The 20,003-nt window shown below is 38.8% G+C and overlaps 1 protein-coding gene across 1 annotated transcript in view; it reads left to right on the top strand.

Moving 5' to 3' along the window:
- The window catches only part of pola1 (polymerase (DNA directed), alpha 1), a 210,286-nt gene that overhangs the window by 86,575 nt on the left and 103,708 nt on the right, over positions 1-20,003 (top strand). Inside the window, exons 27-32 of the mRNA XM_052013854.1 lie at positions 4,069-4,101; positions 8,182-8,274; positions 10,126-10,331; positions 11,074-11,206; positions 15,644-15,775; positions 15,880-16,054. Coding sequence (XP_051869814.1) covers positions 4,069-4,101; positions 8,182-8,274; positions 10,126-10,331; positions 11,074-11,206; positions 15,644-15,775; positions 15,880-16,054 — 772 coding nt within the window. The remainder of the gene's footprint in view (positions 1-4,068; positions 4,102-8,181; positions 8,275-10,125; positions 10,332-11,073; positions 11,207-15,643; positions 15,776-15,879; positions 16,055-20,003) is intronic.

Below are 20,003 nucleotides of genomic sequence, written 5' to 3'. Positions count from 1 at the left end.
TTTTAAGCAGTTGTAGTCCAATAATGCTTACATCTCAGCCAATTAGTCTGAAGGGAAATGACTTTGGCATTTTGTAATAAGTGTTGAATTACAGCATAGATTTGCCTATTAAACCCTTCACTGATGTGTTTGACATGAGAGTGAAATATTGTTTCCAATGCAGTAGTACTTCAGAAATCTGGAATTTTTTAAAAATTCTTGAACTAATTTGCCTTGGGATTGGGACATAGTAATGCTAAACTGCACAAAGAGTTAAAAGTTGATAAAGAAATGTGCGGGTGTTGTTTAATCTTAGCACCATGGGCTCTTCAATTAATGAGAATTAAATTAGAATTACTTATATATTTATTCACTTTTGACACTTTAAAGAGATCTGTCTGTCACTACGTGCTATGTTAATGGGCTCCCCATTATTTCCTGAGCACTGGTGATCCTTTATATGCCTACAACTGGGAAGTATTTGAAATCCAATCATTGTGTGGCTCAGTTTCTCTTTTAAATAGGAACCAAACATTATTTCAGATTTGTATTTGGATTATTTGTGCAGTAGGTTATTTTTGCGTCTGTGCCATTCATTGGGCTAGCAGCTTGTTTAAGCTTAAGTATCTTCAACATGTCATTGGTTGCCTTTTATGGGAATTTTTAAGGGAAATTTAATTGTTCAGGCTGACGCAAAAGAAATGCTCATTTTTGGTCCTTTTTCTTGAATATTTCTGTGGGTTTAAAATGTGCCTAGTATAATAAAAAAGTGACCATTTGAGTAGACTATAATGGGTGGTTCTGGGTTTTAAACCTTTCCATGAAGAGCAAATCAACAAACATATTTTGGAGATGAACACAATTTACAAGTTGCTATAATGATATAACTTGAAGCAGGACAATCTTAAAATAAAAAAAGAGACACTTTTGAGTAACTATTATCAAAGTTCAAAAATATGATTTATTTCTTGAAAGTTCCTCACTTCCTATGATGAGAGTTTGTACCATCCATTCCTTCTCCCCCATCCTCCATAAATGGGTAAGCTGTCCTCATTATGACCATTGCACCTCGTGGGAAGGAAGGTAGGGCAGGTACTGTACTCTCACACACTCCACTACTGATCATGACTTTGTACTTGGACCACTTATGGGTTTTAGGTTAAAAATAGACTATAAGAACAAGATTTTTTTTGTAAACTATAAATTAAGATGAGTCAAGGCTCAGATTGATAACACCATTTAAGTGGAGGTGAAAGGATGAGGCAAGTCTTGAGTATGTGATTGGGTGAATGCAAATCTGTGCTTTAATTAAAAAAAACTCCTGAACAAAAGGTGATTTTAATTTCTTGCATCTTATTATCTCCTTGTCCCCATTAACATTATTCTGCCATTTCCTTGCCTTTGCTGTGTTCCATGAATATTTTACAAGAGTAAAAACACTGGAAATGGCTAAGTATCAAACATTTATATATGTGCTTTCTAGCACTGTTCAGGAGGTACAACCGTCTTTGCTTTTTACCTTTTGCCCCTTTGAACTATTCCCACCCACCCCACAGTTTTATGGCAGCATTGCTTTTCTAACCAATATCACTCTAGACCAGATTAAATTTGGCATCTTTCTGCTCTTTATTACGTGGTATTAAATCATTTACCTTCTAAGCCAGACATGTTCGGCACAGCTTTGTGGGCCGAAGGGCCTGAATTGTGCTGTAGGTTTTCTATGTTTCTATCTCCAGTCAGTGTATTTACAGTTTTGCTCTAGGGGGAGAAAAAAAAGTGCAGATGCTGGAAATCTGAAATAAAAACAGAAAGGAAACACCCAGCAGGACAGGCAGCATGTGTGGGAAGAGAAGCAGAGTTAATGTTTCACGTTGAAGACTCTTTGGCAGCTTTACTTTGTAGAGTTTGCAGTGAAGAAGTCAGTTTAAAAAATTAGATGACTTATTGATGGCATTAGAATCTAAGCATAGAAATTAGCTGTAACTATGTGGCACTGTCTAGACTGAAGGGATTTCTTTCACTCGTACAGGTGATTTACCAAATGCGATTACAGTTCTTTTCATTGCAGAAAATTACAACATGCCCAATACAAAAATTTAAATAAAGCATGTTGTGAAAATTTGGGTTTGGGAAATGTTGCTTTCGTTAAAACTGTTAAATTACCGGTGCCACAAGAGATTCTGCAGACGCTGGAATCTGGAGCAACACGCAGAAAAATGCTGAAGGAACTCAGCAGGTAAGATAGCACCCATGGAGACTGGCTTCTGCCCACTTCCTTTCCAGTCCTGATGAAGGGTTTCGACTCGGAACATCGACTGTTTATTTCTCTCCATAGATGCTGCCTGCCCTGCTGAGTTCTTCCAGCACTTTTTGTGTAAATTACCGGTGCAATAGCTTGGGACATAGGATCGAACTTCTCCAAATTCTATTGCATTCAGGTGTGGGTTGTTGCTTCCCTTCAGTTCACAATGAGAAGCATGGCTTAAGGCTGTCACCAGTATCATACTCAACTGTGCATTGATTCTTGACATGAGAGGGTTGCTGGTGAAAGATAATTGAGGAAGTTGGCATTTACCCACTGGAGTTTAGACAATAGAGAGATCATTGAGACTGAGGGGAAACATCTGGCTGTTTCTTCTGTGTGGAGAGTCTGAAGGGCTTGATAGCGATAATTTATGATTTAATTATGAAAATACGTCTAGAATCATTAGACAAAATTAAGAATGAATGGGAAAGTGAACTCCAGACATCTATACCTATAGAGACTTGGAAGAAAATTCTTCATTTAGTCAATACATCTTCAATGTGTGCCAGACACTCGTTGATACAGTTTAAGGTAGTCCACAGGACCCATATGTCCAAAGATAAGTTAGCTTGTTTTTTATAACCATATAAATCCTATATGTGATAGATGTAAATCGAATGTGGCTTCTTTGACACATATGTTTTGGTCCTGTCCTCTTCTGGAAAAATATTGGAAAGACATTTTTAACATTATTTCAAACGTATTGAAGATTGATTTACAACCTCACCCTATCACTGCAATTTTTGGATTAACAAGGATAGAGTCTGGCCATTTATCTCCTTCTGCTAACTGTATGATTGCTTTTGTTACATTAATGGCCAAACGATCCATTTTGCTTAAATGGAAGGATCCAATAACCCCTACCACTTTTCAATGGTTTTCTCAAACTATATCATATTTAAACTTGGAAAAAATTAGGATTGGTACTGTTGATCCTTTGCTTAAATTTGAAGATATTTGGAATCCATTTATTCAATATTTTCACATGATGTAGATCCCCTTTCAATAACTTTCCAACTTGGAGGAACGGACTTGACGACATAATATTGCTCTGTTTCTACTGAGAAATTTTAGCCCAGTTTTTTTTCTCTCTTTTTTCTGTTGTTTGTTTTTCTTTTAAAAAGTTTTTTTTTGTTTAGTTTATATTGTTTATAATTTTTTTATTGATTTGGGTTTTTTTAAATTTATATAATAAATCTTTTTCTTTCTTTTATATTATATTCATTTACTAAGAGATCGTTAGATCTACAGATTTTTAAAAATATTTTATTGTTCTTTATGATTATATATGCTATGATTGTTATCCTGATCCCTTTGTATTACATGTATAAATATTGATGCTATATATCAATCTGTATTAATTTGAAAACTAATAAAAAGGTTGGAAAAAGAAAGAGAGTCAAGGACTGGGGACTATAGTCTCAAGGTAGGAGGTTGACCAATTAGGATTGAGTTAAGAAAAAAAATTGTCCGTACACGGGGTTATAAATCTTTGGAAATCCTGTACCTCGGAGGGTTGTGGATGAGTCATCATTGAGTAAGTCTGAGACAGATGGGTTTTTCAATGCTAATGGAATCAGAGAATATTGTGATGGGGTGGGTACAGGCCAGTGGATGAGGCATAATATCAGCAATATAAGTTTTTGAATAACTGCACAGACTCAAAGGGTTTACTGCTGCATCTGTATCTTATATTCTTGTATTGTGTTTGTATTTAGAATATACAAGTAGCTCATTAGCCAATATTCACCAGCTGTTTACCTGCAACTTTTATTTTGTTTCAGATTCTCATGCACACCAAGGAGATGGTTCAGAAGGTAATTTATCCCCGTGCATATTGGTGTATAAAATGGTGCTAAGCTGCAAAGACATCAGCAGCCGACTTTGGGAACTGCTCCTTCACAGCAGCAAATCTCATTCATATTCAAGAGTTTAATCAGGAATAAGTTATTTGTGTTAATTAAAGAAATGTTTTTTCATATGTTGGGTGTGATAAATTGTGTTGTTCCTCATATATGTGAACCTTGTGAATAGAAGCACTTCTCCCTCAGGAGCTGCCTCCTTTGAGTGCTTTGTGCTAATGCTGTGTTTACCACTTTGCTTTTGTATGCCATTAGCAGCAATTTTGCAATGGGTTTAATTTTTGGTTTATTTTGAGTAACCAAAAATTAAGCCCTGCTCAAATATGCTATCCTGTTCCAACAGCAGCATTTGGGGGTCATATGTTGATGACAATGCATGATATCCATTTTCAGAAGGTTTTGTACTATTCATGTCATGTTTCGTGGAGAGGCAGAGGGTAGCTCATGAAATAATGGGAGGTATCAAACCATCTTTAGTGCTTGATATTGTCCCCATTAAAATCAATATGAAGCAACTTTATCCATACGTGAAATGAACAATACATATGTCTTTTGTGTTCATAGCATGTATTCTGAACAATTACATTGCTGCACTCTAATTCTTGGTAGAGAAGTTGCCAGATGAGCTGCTCTGGGAATGACACTGTTATGACTAATAAGAACAAAGCTCACAAATAACTATGTAGGTTATTAAAGGTCATGGGCTTTTTATAGTCAAAGTGAACCTACAATTGGATTAAACAGGTTCTTGAAATAAATTTGCTTGATGAAGAATGTAGATGTTGGATTTGTCCCGTCTTAAAATGAAAATATTATAATTAGCTATGGGGGAGTAGAGATTCTTAAGCAGACCATTCTTGTAAAGAAAAGGTAGTGCAGCAATTCTAACTTACTCACGGGTGATGTAAATTTATGCAATAAAAGGTCAGAACCATGACAGACCTGTCATATTTGCCATTTCCAGTAATGTGCTCTGCTTCCCTATTTATTAACTCATCTGTCAACATCACTCTTTACATCTTCACTAACAGGATTTGCTTAATGCTAATAGACAATCTGAAACTGTACAATTTAATTCTGCTGAGGGTTTCAATTGACAGACTTACCTGTGATTGAAATAAAAGTGAGCATTCAGTTGAAAGTGGGGTTCTGAATGTAAATTCGGCTCAACCCAAGTCTGGTCTCTGAAGGAAAAACTTGATTGGTGGTTGTTGGGCCTGTGAGAATAACTAACAAATCCTTGCTGTGGGCAACTGTTGCTCTGTTTGTGTGGCTCACTTGGAGTCTACATTGTAGGAGTTTAGTATGGCGGTATAGTATCAAGCGCAGCCTGAATGTACAAAATAAATTCTGTGGATTCATGTGTGTCAATTAAACAATTGCCTGCACGCGTGTTATATGGCTTAACATGTTTCTAAAAGATGTGAAATAATTATTTTTCCATTAAGGCTTTTTGGCTAATTAGATGAATGTACACAGTGTATAAATTTTGTGATTTATACATTAACCTTAAAAATAGGTATTAATTCATTTGCTCTATTTAAATGCAAAGCCAATAAACCACTTAAGCACAGTATTGAATAGTAACTAGCTTTGCATGTTATACCCAGGTGAGTATACACTCAAGCATTTGAGAGCTCTTTAATTTGAAAAATAAGTTTTTGCAAAATAGTTTGAACACAAGCATCTTTGTTAGGTTGATCACTTACCCAATAAGGATACTATGGGAAGCAAGAATGGAGATTGCTGGGGCTATAATGGAGACTTTTGCATCTTCATTAGCCATGGGTGAGGTACCAGAAGGTGGGAGCATAGCTAATGTTGTTTCCGTATTCAAAAAGGGCAGTAGGGATAAGCCAGAAAACTACAGGCGGTGAGCCTTGCAATAATAGTAGGGAAATTATTGAAATAAATTCTAATGGACAGGATTTATGTTCACTTGGAAGTGCAGGGACTGATTAGGAGCAGTCAATGTGGTTTTGTAGAGGGTTATCCCTTTTTACAAATCTGATCGAATGTTTTGAGGAAGTAGCAAAGATGAAGGCAGCGCAGTAGACGTAGTTTACATGGACCTGAGCAAGGCTTTTGTCAAAGTCCCGTTCTGTTGGCTGGTCCCGAAAGTTGGGGCAGATGGCATCCAGGGAATGTTGGCAAATTGGGTCCAAAATTGGCTTGGGTGGTACGAAGCAAGAGGATAGTGGTCAAGGGGTGGAAGTCTGTAACCAGTAGTGTACCGCAGGGATTGGTGCTGGGACATTTGTCATAAAAATAGATGACCTGGATGAGAATGTAGGTGGACTGATTGGTAAGTTTGCTGATGACACAAACTTGGTGGAGTAGTAGATAGTGAAGAAGGTTGTAAAAGAATACAGAGAGACATTGTTCAGTTGGAAAAGTTGGGCACAGTGGTGGTAGATAGAATTTAATCCCAATGAGTGTGAGGTAATGCTTTTTGAGATGAAAATACTAACAGGACATACACTGTAAATGGCAGGGATCTCAGGAGTGTTAATGTACAGGGGGACCTTGAGGTGCAAGTTCACACTCCCTAAAAATAGTAACATAAGTGGATAGGGGGAGTGAAGAAGGTTTCATAGCCTGAGACATTCAATTAAGAGTTGGGATGTCATTTTACGCCTGTACAATATATTGTAGTGTGTCAGGCCACACTTGGATTATTGTGTACAGTTCTGGTCGCCACACTACAGAAAGGATGTGGTAGCATTAGAGTGCACAAGAGGTTCACCAGGACGTTGTATGGATCAGTGGGCTCTTATAAGGGGAGTTTGGATGGGCTGGAACACAGCTGAGGTGTGACCTTATTGAGGTTTATAAATTCATGAGGGGGCAGAGATAGGGTAGATGGAGTCTTTTTCCAAGTGTGTGGGAATCTATAACTAGAGGGTGTAGGTGTAAGGCCAGAGGGGAAAGATTTAAAGGGTACCTGAGGCGTATGTTCTTCACCCACAGGTGGTGGCTGTATGGAACGAGCTGCTAGAGGAAGTGGTAGAGGTGTTTAAAAGGCTTTTGTATAGGTATTTAGATAGGAAAGGAGTAGAGAGATAGAGGCCTAATGTGGGCAAATGGGATTAGTGTTGATAGGTTTCACAGTCAGCATGGACAAGTTATGACAAAGTGCCCGTTCTTGTGATGTTCACCTCTGTGACTCTAAGATGACTCACTGTTTTAACAGGTTGTGATTTATGCTGTGCTCCCTTCAACCCCTCAGTGTGCTCCCTTCTTAAGGAGTTTCTATTATTCATCCTTTATTGGGCACTTGAATGAGATATACAAAGTCTCCTAAAGCACTGTTTATTGCATCTATTTTTTATCTATTGGGAGGCATTTCAATGCTCAACTTCTGCTTGGTTCAGAAAGAATGAAGGTTCCTATTTAATAACGGGAAAAATTGAACAGAGAACATGGAATGAAAACTGTGCAGCTCACAAGCCCTGGGGATCTGACTGATGAAGCCCCAGAAATTCTCTTCTATTTCAAACAGGACAAAGCAATTTTATGAACTTGGAGGTTTCGAAAGGCCAGCCCCAGGGCAGTCACTTCATTCAATGAGTAAATCTTCAATCACAACAAGATTTGTTGGTATTCACAGTTATGTATGTATGGACTTGAATGAAAGCAGTGAAAAGAAAAAGGATTTGTATTTATGGCACTTTGGGATCTCACAACGTGATTTACTGCTTATATATTACCTATGGAGCATGGTCATTGTAGATTTATGAGACAGGCACTGAAGCTAATTTGCAAGCAATACGGTCTAAACAACCATGACAAGATTGAACAGTTAATCTGCTTGAGATAGTTTTGCAATATAATTTACCCCACTCTTACTTTAAGCCCACATAAGAAAACAAGCAGGACTTCATTTTCACTGACAAAGTAAATTTGGGTTTTATCTGTGGGTTTCAAAATTATTATTTTGAACTGAGGGACCAAAATTTGGACTCTTCATAGTGATAGCATCTGTGCAGAAACAATTTCCTTGGTTGTTACAGCTGGCATTTTCTTTTGCTTTAGATGAACCTTGAAGTTATTTATGGAGACACTGATTCCATCATGATAAACACCAACAGCACAAATCTGGAGGAAGTCTTCAAACTAGGAAACAAGGTGACGTACCAAACTGAAGAGTTCAAGCGTTGCAGTGACTAATCTGATGCACAGATCAGATATCAGTGCCATTTTAAAAAAAATACCATGTGTCACAAGTATGAGATTTATTTATAGATCAGAAGAATTTGTACATCTTCTGAATCATTCACTTGAATTTCAGTAAATTTTACATGTAAATGAAGTAGGGTTTATTTTACTTCAATTTGCCTTTGCTTGAGCTGGACACTAACTGAAAATCATAATCTAAACAATTTGGTTATAGCCAGGTGGCTTTTAGTTGAAATTCCTTTCTTCCTATGAGGAATTCCATACTGGTAAGTTTCTGCAAATGCTACTCTTTCTGTATTGTACAAACAGTTCGTAAACTCATGGTCTGAACTCCTTGGCTGAGCTATTCTTTTCAGCTGTTCACTGTTACCCTTAAATATGCCCAGTAAATCAGAGCATAAATTGATTATGTGATGGAAAGGTCAAACTTGTCTTGTTTAACTTTTACCTCCTCTTCACCCCCATCCCCCATCCCCAACCCCAACAATATTGTTTTGATGGAAGTAGTCATTGGTCATTTGATGAAAATTTAAAGGGAAACTGGAAATGTAGAAAATTTTTAATAATTAAAATGATGCATAAAATTTTTTCCCCAAAACTAACTATCCGGAAATTCACATTTATGTATTGTGTTTTGATCAGATTTTTTGAAATCACAAACATCCTTTTGATTTTCATCAGCTTGATGAGTTTCTTTCAGTCTTATCTTCAGATTCTGCCAGAAACGTGCTGAAGTGAAGCATTAACAAACTTTGCATGCAGGTAGCAGCAGTGATTTTAAATTGTTTTGATCCTTACCTGGTTCTGTTAATCGGACACTTGTAGCCTTCAAGTTTTACAGTTGAAAATATCACCTGCCGAAGTAGCTGCTTGTAATGACTAAACTGAAAAAGCAACAGGATGTAACCAAGTTCACAAATTCAGGTTAACCACTGAATTGGCTTTATGGAATTGTCTCTGTGATCTACTGCACCAAACAACAGAGTGCAACCTGTTAGAAATGTAAGCTCATGGAACTCCGGCAAAGAGGAAAGATTTAAATGGCATATAAATGTGAATCAAAAGCCTTGGGGCCTGCTCTTTTAATTCATTCAAGGAGGAAGAGTAGAACTCTTGCCTGGGAAAAGCCTGGATTTCTTTCTGATGTTTAGCTCTGGCAGAGTTCTGCTCATCAGCAAAAGGTTGGAAGAGTCAATTAAGCCTTGACTTCTTGATCCAAAGTCAAGTCAAAGATCCACCTCAGACTGTTATCATTTGATTCTTCAAAACAGGCTTTGGCTTGGGCAGGGTGCATTTTTAAAATCAGAATAGCCAGACCAATGTACCTTGATCCACTTTCGGGAATGAATGAGGTTGCAGATGACTCATGGAATATAATCCCACCGGGACATCAGGCTGGAGGGATTAACATTGTGGGCTTTTTATTTGCAAAATAATGAAATGTATTTATTTCCCTTACTTCAAGCTGCTTTTAGTTAATTAATTGGATGTTAAAAGGGCACATGTGTAGTTTAAGTGTATGTGATCCTGTGTTATACCTCACAAGCACCACAAGTTGCTTGTGAGAGAATGAGAATGTACTAATTCACCTGGTCTGATGGCAAGTTTCATACTTGTTTAAATTGGGTTTAAGTGCCACCTTATTCTGTCATGGGTTGAAGATAATGTAATAGGTGTCAGTATCACTGCTGAGGGAAACCAAGCCAGGTACATACCATAATCATTCTATAGCTTGGGTATGGGTAAGGTGGATCGAATGAGACAGTGTGAAAACTTGCTAACCTGCTGTTGTTTCTGCAGGTCAAGAGCGAAGTAAATAAGCAGTACAAACTCCTGGAGCTGGACATTGATGGTGTGTTTAAGTCACTGCTGCTGTTGAAGAAAAAGAAATATGCGGCCCTTGTCATAGAACCAACTGCAGATGGACGCTATGTCACAAAACAGGAGTTAAAAGGACTGGATATTGTTAGACGAGACTGGTGTGACCTCGCAAAAGAAACTGGAAAGTAAGTAACTGATTTTAAATAATATGCCTTTTCTTGTGTGCTTTTAAAATACATTTTTGATATAATGAGTACTAACTTTAGTATAGATGCACAATTAGCTTTGGCTTGGTGGATAGTGCTCTCACCCCTGAGTCAGAAGTGTGGGTTTAAATAGCACTCAAGAACTCGAGCACAAAGTCTTACGTATAATAATGCTGTACCATTAATGTTGCTGTCCTCTGCAGACCATTAAACTTAAGTCATGTTTATTTTCCATTTCTCTGCAACCCCCATCTCCCCCCACACCCTACCAGGTGCTATCTGAAGAACATAGGAATACTTATTCCTTCACAACTGTTTATCCCTCTAGCAAAATAGCCACGGTAGATTATCTATTCATATATAATGTGTGTGTGTGTGTGTGTGTGTGTGTGTGTGTGTTATCTATATTCATTCAAGGGCTGTGGGCTTCACAGGCTAAACCAGCATTTAATTGCCCATCCCAAGTTACCCTTCAGAATGCGGTGGTGAGCTGCCTTCTTGAACCGCTGCACAGTTCTGTAAGGGAGAGAGTTCTCTTTTCTCATTGCTGTGGGAAGGTTTCCTTAGTTACAAGTACCATTATTACTTTGTGAAAAATGTTCTTACACCTCAGGGTATAAGGATTGTTTATCCATCACTGGATAAAGAAATGTTTCTTTTTGAAATGCTCAGTCTCTTTAAAAGAATGTGTTTTAGCTTTCATTTAATTTTTTCTTTGTAGTTATGTTATCAGTCAAATACTCTCTGATCAGCCACGTGACACAATTGTGGAGAATATCCAGAAGAGACTTACCGAAATCCAGGAAAGTGTTATGAATGGCAGTGTTCCTCAGAAATGCTTTGAAATTAACAAGGTAGGGTACCTCTTAAACTTTCTAATGTATGAATTTGGCTTGCAATAATATTCAACGATTCTGCTCGGTTGGGTCATTAGGATCCAACCATGTGAATACAGCTGAGTTTATAATGTTATTAAAGTCAAATTATCCTGTACATAGAATATGATATCATGGGAAGGGGCTATTCAGCCCATCTTGTATGTTCTGGCTGTAAAGGAACAGTCCAACCTGATCTCAGTCCGTTTAACACTACTTTATTAATATTATTTAACTTTTCTTCCCTCTATTGATGGTAATATAGCTGCAAGTGCAGTGTAGCAACTATTTCTTTTAAGCTTCTCTCATCACACAGTCCTGTTGTAATCAAAGCTACAGTTAGGTGGAGAAGGGTAAGATGTATGTTGCCCAATTTTCAGAGGCTTCAACTGCTTCTGTGCAGTAATTGAATGCTGATTGGGTGGGGAAGGATTTTACACAAACTAAAAACTTTAGATAGTGACCTCAAAAAAGAAAATAGGATGTGCTCATTTAAATTCACAGTTTGAGTGAAAAAGGGTATGTTTCTGTGCTGGGTGACTGACTTCCCATACCATGAGATTCTTCCCCTTTGCCAGAATCACAGAATGTTATCCCTATCAGACATAGCAGCTCAAAATTGGCTCGTTCAAAAGTAACTTCACTACGTTTCATCAAAGGAGGTCCATATCAATACTTCTGAACTAAGAGTGATTGGGAGACACTGAGTCAGTTGTGTACAGCATGTGCCAGTAATTGTAATATTAATGCTAAGGAATGAGTAAAGAAATTTTCTAAATGAAGAATGTTGGAGTGGAAGTTATTTTATTTTTAAAGAGCAGCTTAAAATTCCAATATTCTGTATTATTTAGACTATTATTTGCAGTATAAAGTATGAAAACTAGTTTGAATGCAATTAACTTTAGCACTGATCTCATCTGTGGGTCCAGACCATCATTGAACCCTCAATATTGGTTTATAGAAATGTATTTGTTTTAGGTAGTTCTTATACTGAAAATGCCATTTTGAAAGCAGTAGCTTAAAGTATTAATGGCAGCCTTGTAATATCTAATTCCTATCGACTTCTTTGGCCCAGAGTGAAGCTCTGTGTCTGTGTGTGTGTGTGTGTGTGTGTGTGTGTGTGTGTGTGTGTGTGTGTGTGTGTGTGTGTGTACATGTTGGTGGACAAGGAAAGCTCTGCACACAGCCTAACATTTCAAAAGTTGATGAGCAGTCTGGGGTTTTCAAAATTTGCAAAATTTCACTTTGGGGTTCCAGCTTCATAAGGAATAGGATCAATCCTTAGAGCTTGTCCTGCCTTTCATTAAGATCATGACTGATGAGATCAGTGCCATTTTTTCAGTTTATCCCCATATTCCTTGATTCTCTTAATGTCCAGAAATCTGTCGATCTCTGCCTGAATGAACATGTGACTGAGTTTCCACAGCCAGCTGAAGTTGAGAATTACAAAGCTTCATTGCACTAAGTTGACACTAAATTGAGTGGAAAAGCAAATTGTGCAGAGGATGCAGAGAGTGTGCCGAGAGATATAGATAGGTTAAGTGAGTGGGCGAGGGTCTGGCAGATGGAGTACAATGTTGGTAAATGTGAGGCCATCCACTTTGGAAGGTAAAATAGAAGATCAGATTATTATTTAAATAGTGAAAAATTGCAGCATGCTGTTGTGCAGAGGGACTTGGGAGTGCTGGTGCTTGAATCGCAAAAGGTTGGTTTGCAGGTGCAACAGGTTATCAAGGCAGCAAATGGAATGCTGGCCTTCATTGCCAGAGGGATTGAATTTAAGAGCAGGGAGGTTATGTTGCAACAGTACAAGGTACCGGTGAGGCCGCACCTGGAGCACTGCATGCAGTTCTGGTCTCCTTACTTGAGGAAAGATATACTGGCTTTGGAGGCGGTGCAGAGGAGGTTCACCAGGTTGATTCTGGAGATGAGGGGGTGAGCCTATGAGGAAAGATTGAGTCATCTGGGACTATACTCACTGGAATTCAGAAGAATGGGTGGGGATCTTATAGAAACTTTTTTTTATATAAAATTATGAAAGGGATAGATAAGATAGAGGCAGGAAGGTTGTTCCCACTGGTAGGTGATTCTAGAATGAGGGGACATAGCCTTAAGGTTCGGGGGAGTAGACAGAGATGAGGAGAAACTGCTTTTTCCAGAAAGTAGTGAATCCGTGGAATTCTCTGCCCAGGGAAGCAGTGGAGGCTACCTCATTAAGTATATGTAAGACACAGTTAGACAGATTTTTGCATAGTAGAGGAATTAAGGGTTATGGGGAAAAGGCAGATAGGTGGATCTGAGTCCACGGCCAGATCAGCCATGATCTTATTGAATGACAGAGGAGGCTTGACAGGCCAGATGACCTACTCCTGCTCCTATTTCTTACATATGTTTTTATGTCATCGCCCTCTGAGTGAAGAAAATTCTCCCCATCTCAGTCCCAAATGACTTACCCCTTATTCTCAAGCTACGTATGTCCCCTGGTCGTAAACTCCTCAGTTAGGGGAAACATCCTCCTGCATCTTGCAGTTGACGGAATCGTTGATTCAGCCTTACTAAAAATAAAATATAATCTTAATAAAGTTCTTCAACAAGAGTCATATTTTATTCTGAAGTTGGTGAGATTAACAGGAGTTGGAGTTGTTTCTGTGTACCAGTGTTCTAACTTCTCGGTTTCCCAACAGACCAATGATCAGTAAATTGGTTGCAGTTTCCCACAGATGTAACTACATCTTTTTATGTGTTTCTAGTTCTCTTGTGTGTGTTTTGGTCTTTGAAAGTATTTCGAGTCAGTCTGCAGCTCTGCTTCTGGCTCTTTGTGTCAAATGAAAACAATTTGCAGTTTGGTTACACCACTAAAGCAATTCTAACCTTGATTCTGCTAAAAGTCTGCAGATATACAAGTCTGCAGCAGCAATCTATGATTAACAGACTGTGGTTTAAATTATTGAGCTGATGGGGAGAGTTCATCGGAAGATGGGCAACACTTGTACAGAGTCTGCAGGGAGGTTAAATATAGCTTGTTTTTAATAAAATAGCTTCAGCTGTGATTTTAGAATAAAATCTTGTGAAACTAGTGTTTTGTAGCTTACTGACAGTGATTTCACACAGATGTTACTCATCAGGTACCTTCAGCAGGATGTTATACAGTCTGAACTTAAAAGCAGCACACAGTACACCCATGGGAAGAAAGAGCTTACACTTGCCACAGTTATTGGACATTCATACAGATTGTTATTTTGTTCCTGGAAAATAAAAAGTAACATTTGTAATAAATATTTACCTTGATGTTTGGTCTTGATTTCTTCTGTTTTCATCCAAGAGTATTTTTTTTCTTTTCACCCTATCCCTAACTCCCGCACAATATTTCTTGCCTTCATCTTCGTGCTTCTGAACTTTCATCATCCATGTTTATAAATAATTGATGGCAGCTACAGTGCAAATTAATTTGTGTATCGCAAATTGTGTCCAACGGCACTGACTATTCATTTAGATAAAGTCGATTGGCCTGGATGACTGAAAGCACAACCATCACTAGACTGAAGGCCATAATCAAAGGAAGAGCTTGGGATGGAGAGGCAAGGATAGGGATGGGTTTGACAGTATGAGAGGAAGTCAGAGAAAGGAGGACAGCTCTAATTGTGCAGTGGAAAGGTTTGTGAGGTTGTGCAGGGTTGACATGGAGTTGGGTCTCAGCTGCTTATGTGTAGAATCTAACTTTACATTTTTAGGTAATGTTGCTAAACAACAGCATCTGGATAAAGAGGGCACCATGGATAAATCCTTGGGGGGGACAGTGGTGGTACGTGGTGGAGAAGTGAATTTGTTACTAGAAGATATTGGTAAGAAGATTTGCATCAATGGAGGGATATTATTTGCATCGAATAAGGGATCCAAGTCACTGACCTGAAGCAAATTGAATTCTGATATAATACAAATGATCTTTCCATCATGCATTTCGAGGCTTCTATCATCGATTATGCACAGGTGGAGCTAAATGCAAGATTCCAGAGAGCTTGTGGTGGGCACATTTCAAATTTGGTTTCTAAATTGCTGAATATTAGCAAAGGTTAGTAACCCCAGCAATCAATGCCTAACCTTAATGAGAATGTGAGTGCCCTTGAACACTGTTCAGGATTGATATGGATATGGAGAGCTCTGCTTTTGTGGTTTAGTAGTGTTGAGCTGACAGCTTTTTTCAGGGTTGCTTGCTAAGTATTGTTCAAAGCAGAAAAAGATAGATTGACCATTGCCGAAGCACATAAAATGAGAGAATGGGTAACTGAAGTGAAGTTTGGGAGTTTATATATCAGGAATTTGGGTGATGTGGACATACTGCTTTCTCCTTTTCTTGTGCATTATTGATTGAATAATTTAAAATTGTTATTTTTACTTGTGTTTTCTTTACTGCTATAGGCTTTGACCAAGGATCCCCAAGATTACCCAGATAAAAAAAGCTTGCCTCATGTCCATGTTGCCATGTGGATAAATTCCCAAGGTGGACGCAAAATAAAAGCTGGGGACACAATATCTTACATCATTTGTCAAGTAAGAAATGGAAAAATAGTGATGTCAACCAAACTGATCTTTGCCAAAATAGATTGAAACCAATATTAGTCTTGGTGATGAACACTAACAATGTATTTCTTTAGGATGGCTCAAACTTGAGTGCCAGCCAGCGAGCATATGCACCTGAGCAACTGCAGAAGCAGGAAAACTTGACCATTGACACACAATACTACCTCTCACAGCAAGTGCATCCAGTTGTGGCTCGAATCTGCGAACCCATTGATGGGATAGACTCTGCGCTGATTGCTACCTTGTTGGGTAAGGAGGTGATCAGATAATAGCCAGTGGCATTGTTTTTCCAATTGTAAGGTACTGTGTCTTGACCATATTAATAAATTTAATTTTGTTTTACTTTGGTCAGAAATTTGGGTCAGGTCTTATTAGGGAATGCTAGAAGTTTCACATGGAAATGGTGGCATTCAGTTTACAAAATGGCAGCGAAATTAAGCAAATATATTGTGTCAGTCTTCATGAAAGATGAGGGGAGAAAAACCTCCTGTAAATAATGGAGAAGATAAGATCTGGATTGAATAAGAAGCTAAAAGAAATGAGAATTAGTAAAGAAAAAAAAACTATTGGTGAAATTAATGAGACTGAGAGCAAATAAATCCCCAGGATCCGATGAACTGCGTTAAAGTAAGTGGCAATGGAGATGATCGACTTGAGAGTAATTCCCACAGTTGGAATGTGCCAAATCAGTCCCAGGATATAAGGAGCAAGCAGGAATACAGTTAACACTCAACAGTTAATCTGACATCAGTGGAAGGGGAAATGCAGGAATCTACCATTAAGTCAATGGTGACAGGATACAGTACTTGGAGAGTTATTGTAGGACTGGGTAGAGTTAGAAAGGGAAATCATGTCTTACAAATCTGTTGGAGCTTTTTGCGATTGTGATTCGCAGAATAAATAAGGGAGAACCAGTTGATGTAGTGTATTTGGACTTTGAGAAGGCTTTCAATAAGGTGCCCAACAAGAAGTTAATAAACAAAATTAGATCTCAGGATTGGGGTAATACATTATTATAAATTGATGAAGAGAGATTAGGAATAAATGAGTCTCTTATCAGATTGGGAAGCTGTGAAAAGCAGGGTGCCGCATGTTTGGAGCTGGGAACCCAGCTGATCATAATCTGTATAAACGATTAGCATGAAGGTCCAAGTTTAACATATCCAACTTTGAGTTGGGTAACTGAGTTGTGAGGAGGATGCATGAGGGGCAATGGATGGGCTGTGAATGGACAAGTACCTGGCAGATGGAATGTAATATGGAAAAGGGTGAAGGAGGAAAAAAAATAAAGCAGAGGACTTTTTAAATGCTGAGGATTGAACACCCATTGGTGTTGAGAGGGACCTGAATATCCTTGTACACAAATCATTGAAAGTTAGTGCGTAGATAGACCATGCAATTTGGAAGGTAAATGGTATGTTGAACTTTATTGCAAGAGGATTGGAATACAAGAATGAAGATGGCTAAATGATAGAAAGGACCCTGGTGATACTGCACCTGGAATATTGTGTTCAGGTCTGGTCTCACTACATGGAAGGGTACACATGAAACAAAAGGAGTAAATTAAAGATACACCAGATTGTGAGATACTGGGGGTGGTATAGTGCCCAGAGGAGAGGTTAATCTGACTGGGCCTTTACTCTAAAGCTTTAAAGGGAGATGATATTGGTGAAAAATTCTAATGTGGCCTGTCAGGGTAGATGCAGGGGTGACAGACTATTCAAGACATAGATCGTTAATAAGGGAATCAACGAATATGGAATTAATGTAGGAAAGTGACTGAGGTTGTAAAATCGGCTAGGAATTGTGGAGCAGACATGAGGGCCTGAATCACCCACGCTTCAATTTTTTTAAAATGTTTTTGTGTTCCGATCGGTCAAAGTAGCTGATTTGAGAGATGCAGCCAAAAAGAAATGGCGAGTTACTGCACTGCTCTGGTGATGAATGGAGGCGTGCCCAGCAATTGGATTTCACCCATTTTTGGTGCATTAAGCACTTGCTGGTTTTAGCCCTAATGTCCAATTGAAGGATCTGCCAGGAATAACTACCTTGGTGAGATTTGCCTTTTAAAAATATGATTGCCTCCTCAATTGATTGTCAAAACACAGTGAGTGATTTTCCCAGTGGCAGCTGCCACATCATTTCTGTGGAAGCAAGTCAGAACCTTGATGTATACTCTTCATAGTAGCATCAAAGCTCTGCAGAGGGATTGGAGGCACTTCCACGCTGCGTGCAGTGATCTGGCCTGATAGCCCCATGCTATCATCTTCAAGGGGCCTGTAGCTACAAATCTTGCATTGAGATGCATAGTACAGAGATACCATGATAAGTGTCAGTGATCCTTGTGAAGAAAATTACAGAACAGGATTGTCGCAAAATGCGTGGCCGAATCTTTGATTTCTCAATGGGGACAATTTAAATCTGCCAATGGATATCAAGTTCCTCATTGGAATGAGAGTTAATGAACTGACTTTTGGATCCAATTTCTATTAGAATGGCATAATTGAGCACTGCCCAAGTTGTGATACTGGGAAATTAACAACTGTGTTAAGGTTCTCCATGGACGGAACTGCCTGATGCAACTGGGGGATGGGTAGCACTTCCAATGGAAAGGGGAGCCAACATGTTAAAATGTTGGCAAAGTGGATTTTGTGCTTGATTTGCACGTGCTAACAGGCACGACACGTTCAACCATCTAAACAGCAGTGTTCAAAACGGTGTGTGGGGTGCCAGTCAAATGAGCTTCTTTCTCCTGAATACTGCTGAGCCTCTTGAATATTGTCTGGGTTCATAGAATCATTATTTAATTGTCTTATGAGGAGAGGTTAAGCAGAGTGGGCTTATATAGTCTAGAATTTAGAAGAATGAGAAGTGATCTCATTGAAGTGTATAAGATCCTTATGGGACATAACAGGGGATAAAAGGATGATGATTTCCCTAGCTGGGATGTCCAGGAGCAAGGGTCCTAGTGTCAATAGGCTGTTCAAGTCTGCGATGAGAAAGAAGTGAATCTTTGGACTTCTCTACCCCAAATGGAGAATTCCCCTAAGTAGATGTTAGAGTGAAACATAATATGTGGTTAGCTGACTAAAAGTGGGTGACATCCAGTTGCTTCATGTCAGTCACTGAGTATATTCGAGACAGAAATTGATAGGTTTTTGAATTTGAAGGAAATCAAGATATCTAGAATTAGGGCAAGAAAGAGGTGCTGAGGTTAAAAAAAATCCAGCCAGTTCTGTGTAGAGCAGTTCCTTCACTACCATTCTCTGCTCTCCACTGGTAGCCCTGCAAATTATTTCCCCCAGCTGTTTGTTCAGTTCCCTTTTGAAAGCCCTGATTAACTCTGATTCCAGCCCTCTCTGCAGGTAGTAGTTTTCAGATCAAAACCACTCTGCTTTTCTTAAAAAAAAAGTTCTTTTCTTCACGCACCCCCTTTGCATTTTAACACTTTAACCCTTTGCCCCCGGACTTTAAACAAAGTTCATTGGAACATGAGTTTCTAATATCCACCTAAGAGATGTACTGTAGTCTGCACCTTCAGGCTCCAAAGGTTGGTGCCATCAGAGAGCAGAAAAGGAAGTTCAGATTATGTCATCTCGGGTGAAAAGCTGATGATCTTTCTGCTTGGAGCTTCCTGGACAAGTGAAGGCCCCACTTTGATCCCTGACCTTCACTGAGCTGACCTAGGCCACCAGGCTTTGCGGCATTGCAATCACTCGCTGTATCCTGTGACTGGAGACCTATGCAGGAAATCAGTTTGGCTTATTTTCTTGGAATTTGCTCAATGGTCCCCGTGTTTTTCCATATGAATTTTACCAGAGGGCAGGAGCAAATTATGGCTGTGCTGCCAAAACTAAGTGGCACCAAAGTTGCGATCTAGGGATAAGATCAGACGTGCAATCCATGCCCACATCCGTAATGATTGCTTTTTAGTTTTACATCAGCTTCAAATCTTCCCCTGACAGATGGGTTGTGAGCAGCAACAACCTGGTAATGAGTTGTTGCTGTTGGCTAATTTTCTTTGTGATGGTTTAATTTGTAAGTTGAGCTCTGTTTCTTTGCAATTATCCCTCTTGCTGTTTTATTCCTTCTTTCAGTCCTCCTTGTACCCTTCACCTATTGCTGCCACATTTATCTTTGGGAATAATATAAAAATTGTCAGTTTGATTGTGCTATTATTACTGCTGTTCCCTGGAGT

This window comes from Pristis pectinata, chromosome 4, assembly GCF_009764475.1.
Source record: "Pristis pectinata isolate sPriPec2 chromosome 4, sPriPec2.1.pri, whole genome shotgun sequence".
Classification (NCBI taxonomy): Eukaryota; Metazoa; Chordata; class Chondrichthyes; order Rhinopristiformes; family Pristidae; genus Pristis; species Pristis pectinata.
Note: the sequence above shows the minus strand (reverse complement) of the source record. Positions and strands in the feature narration are given on the sequence as shown.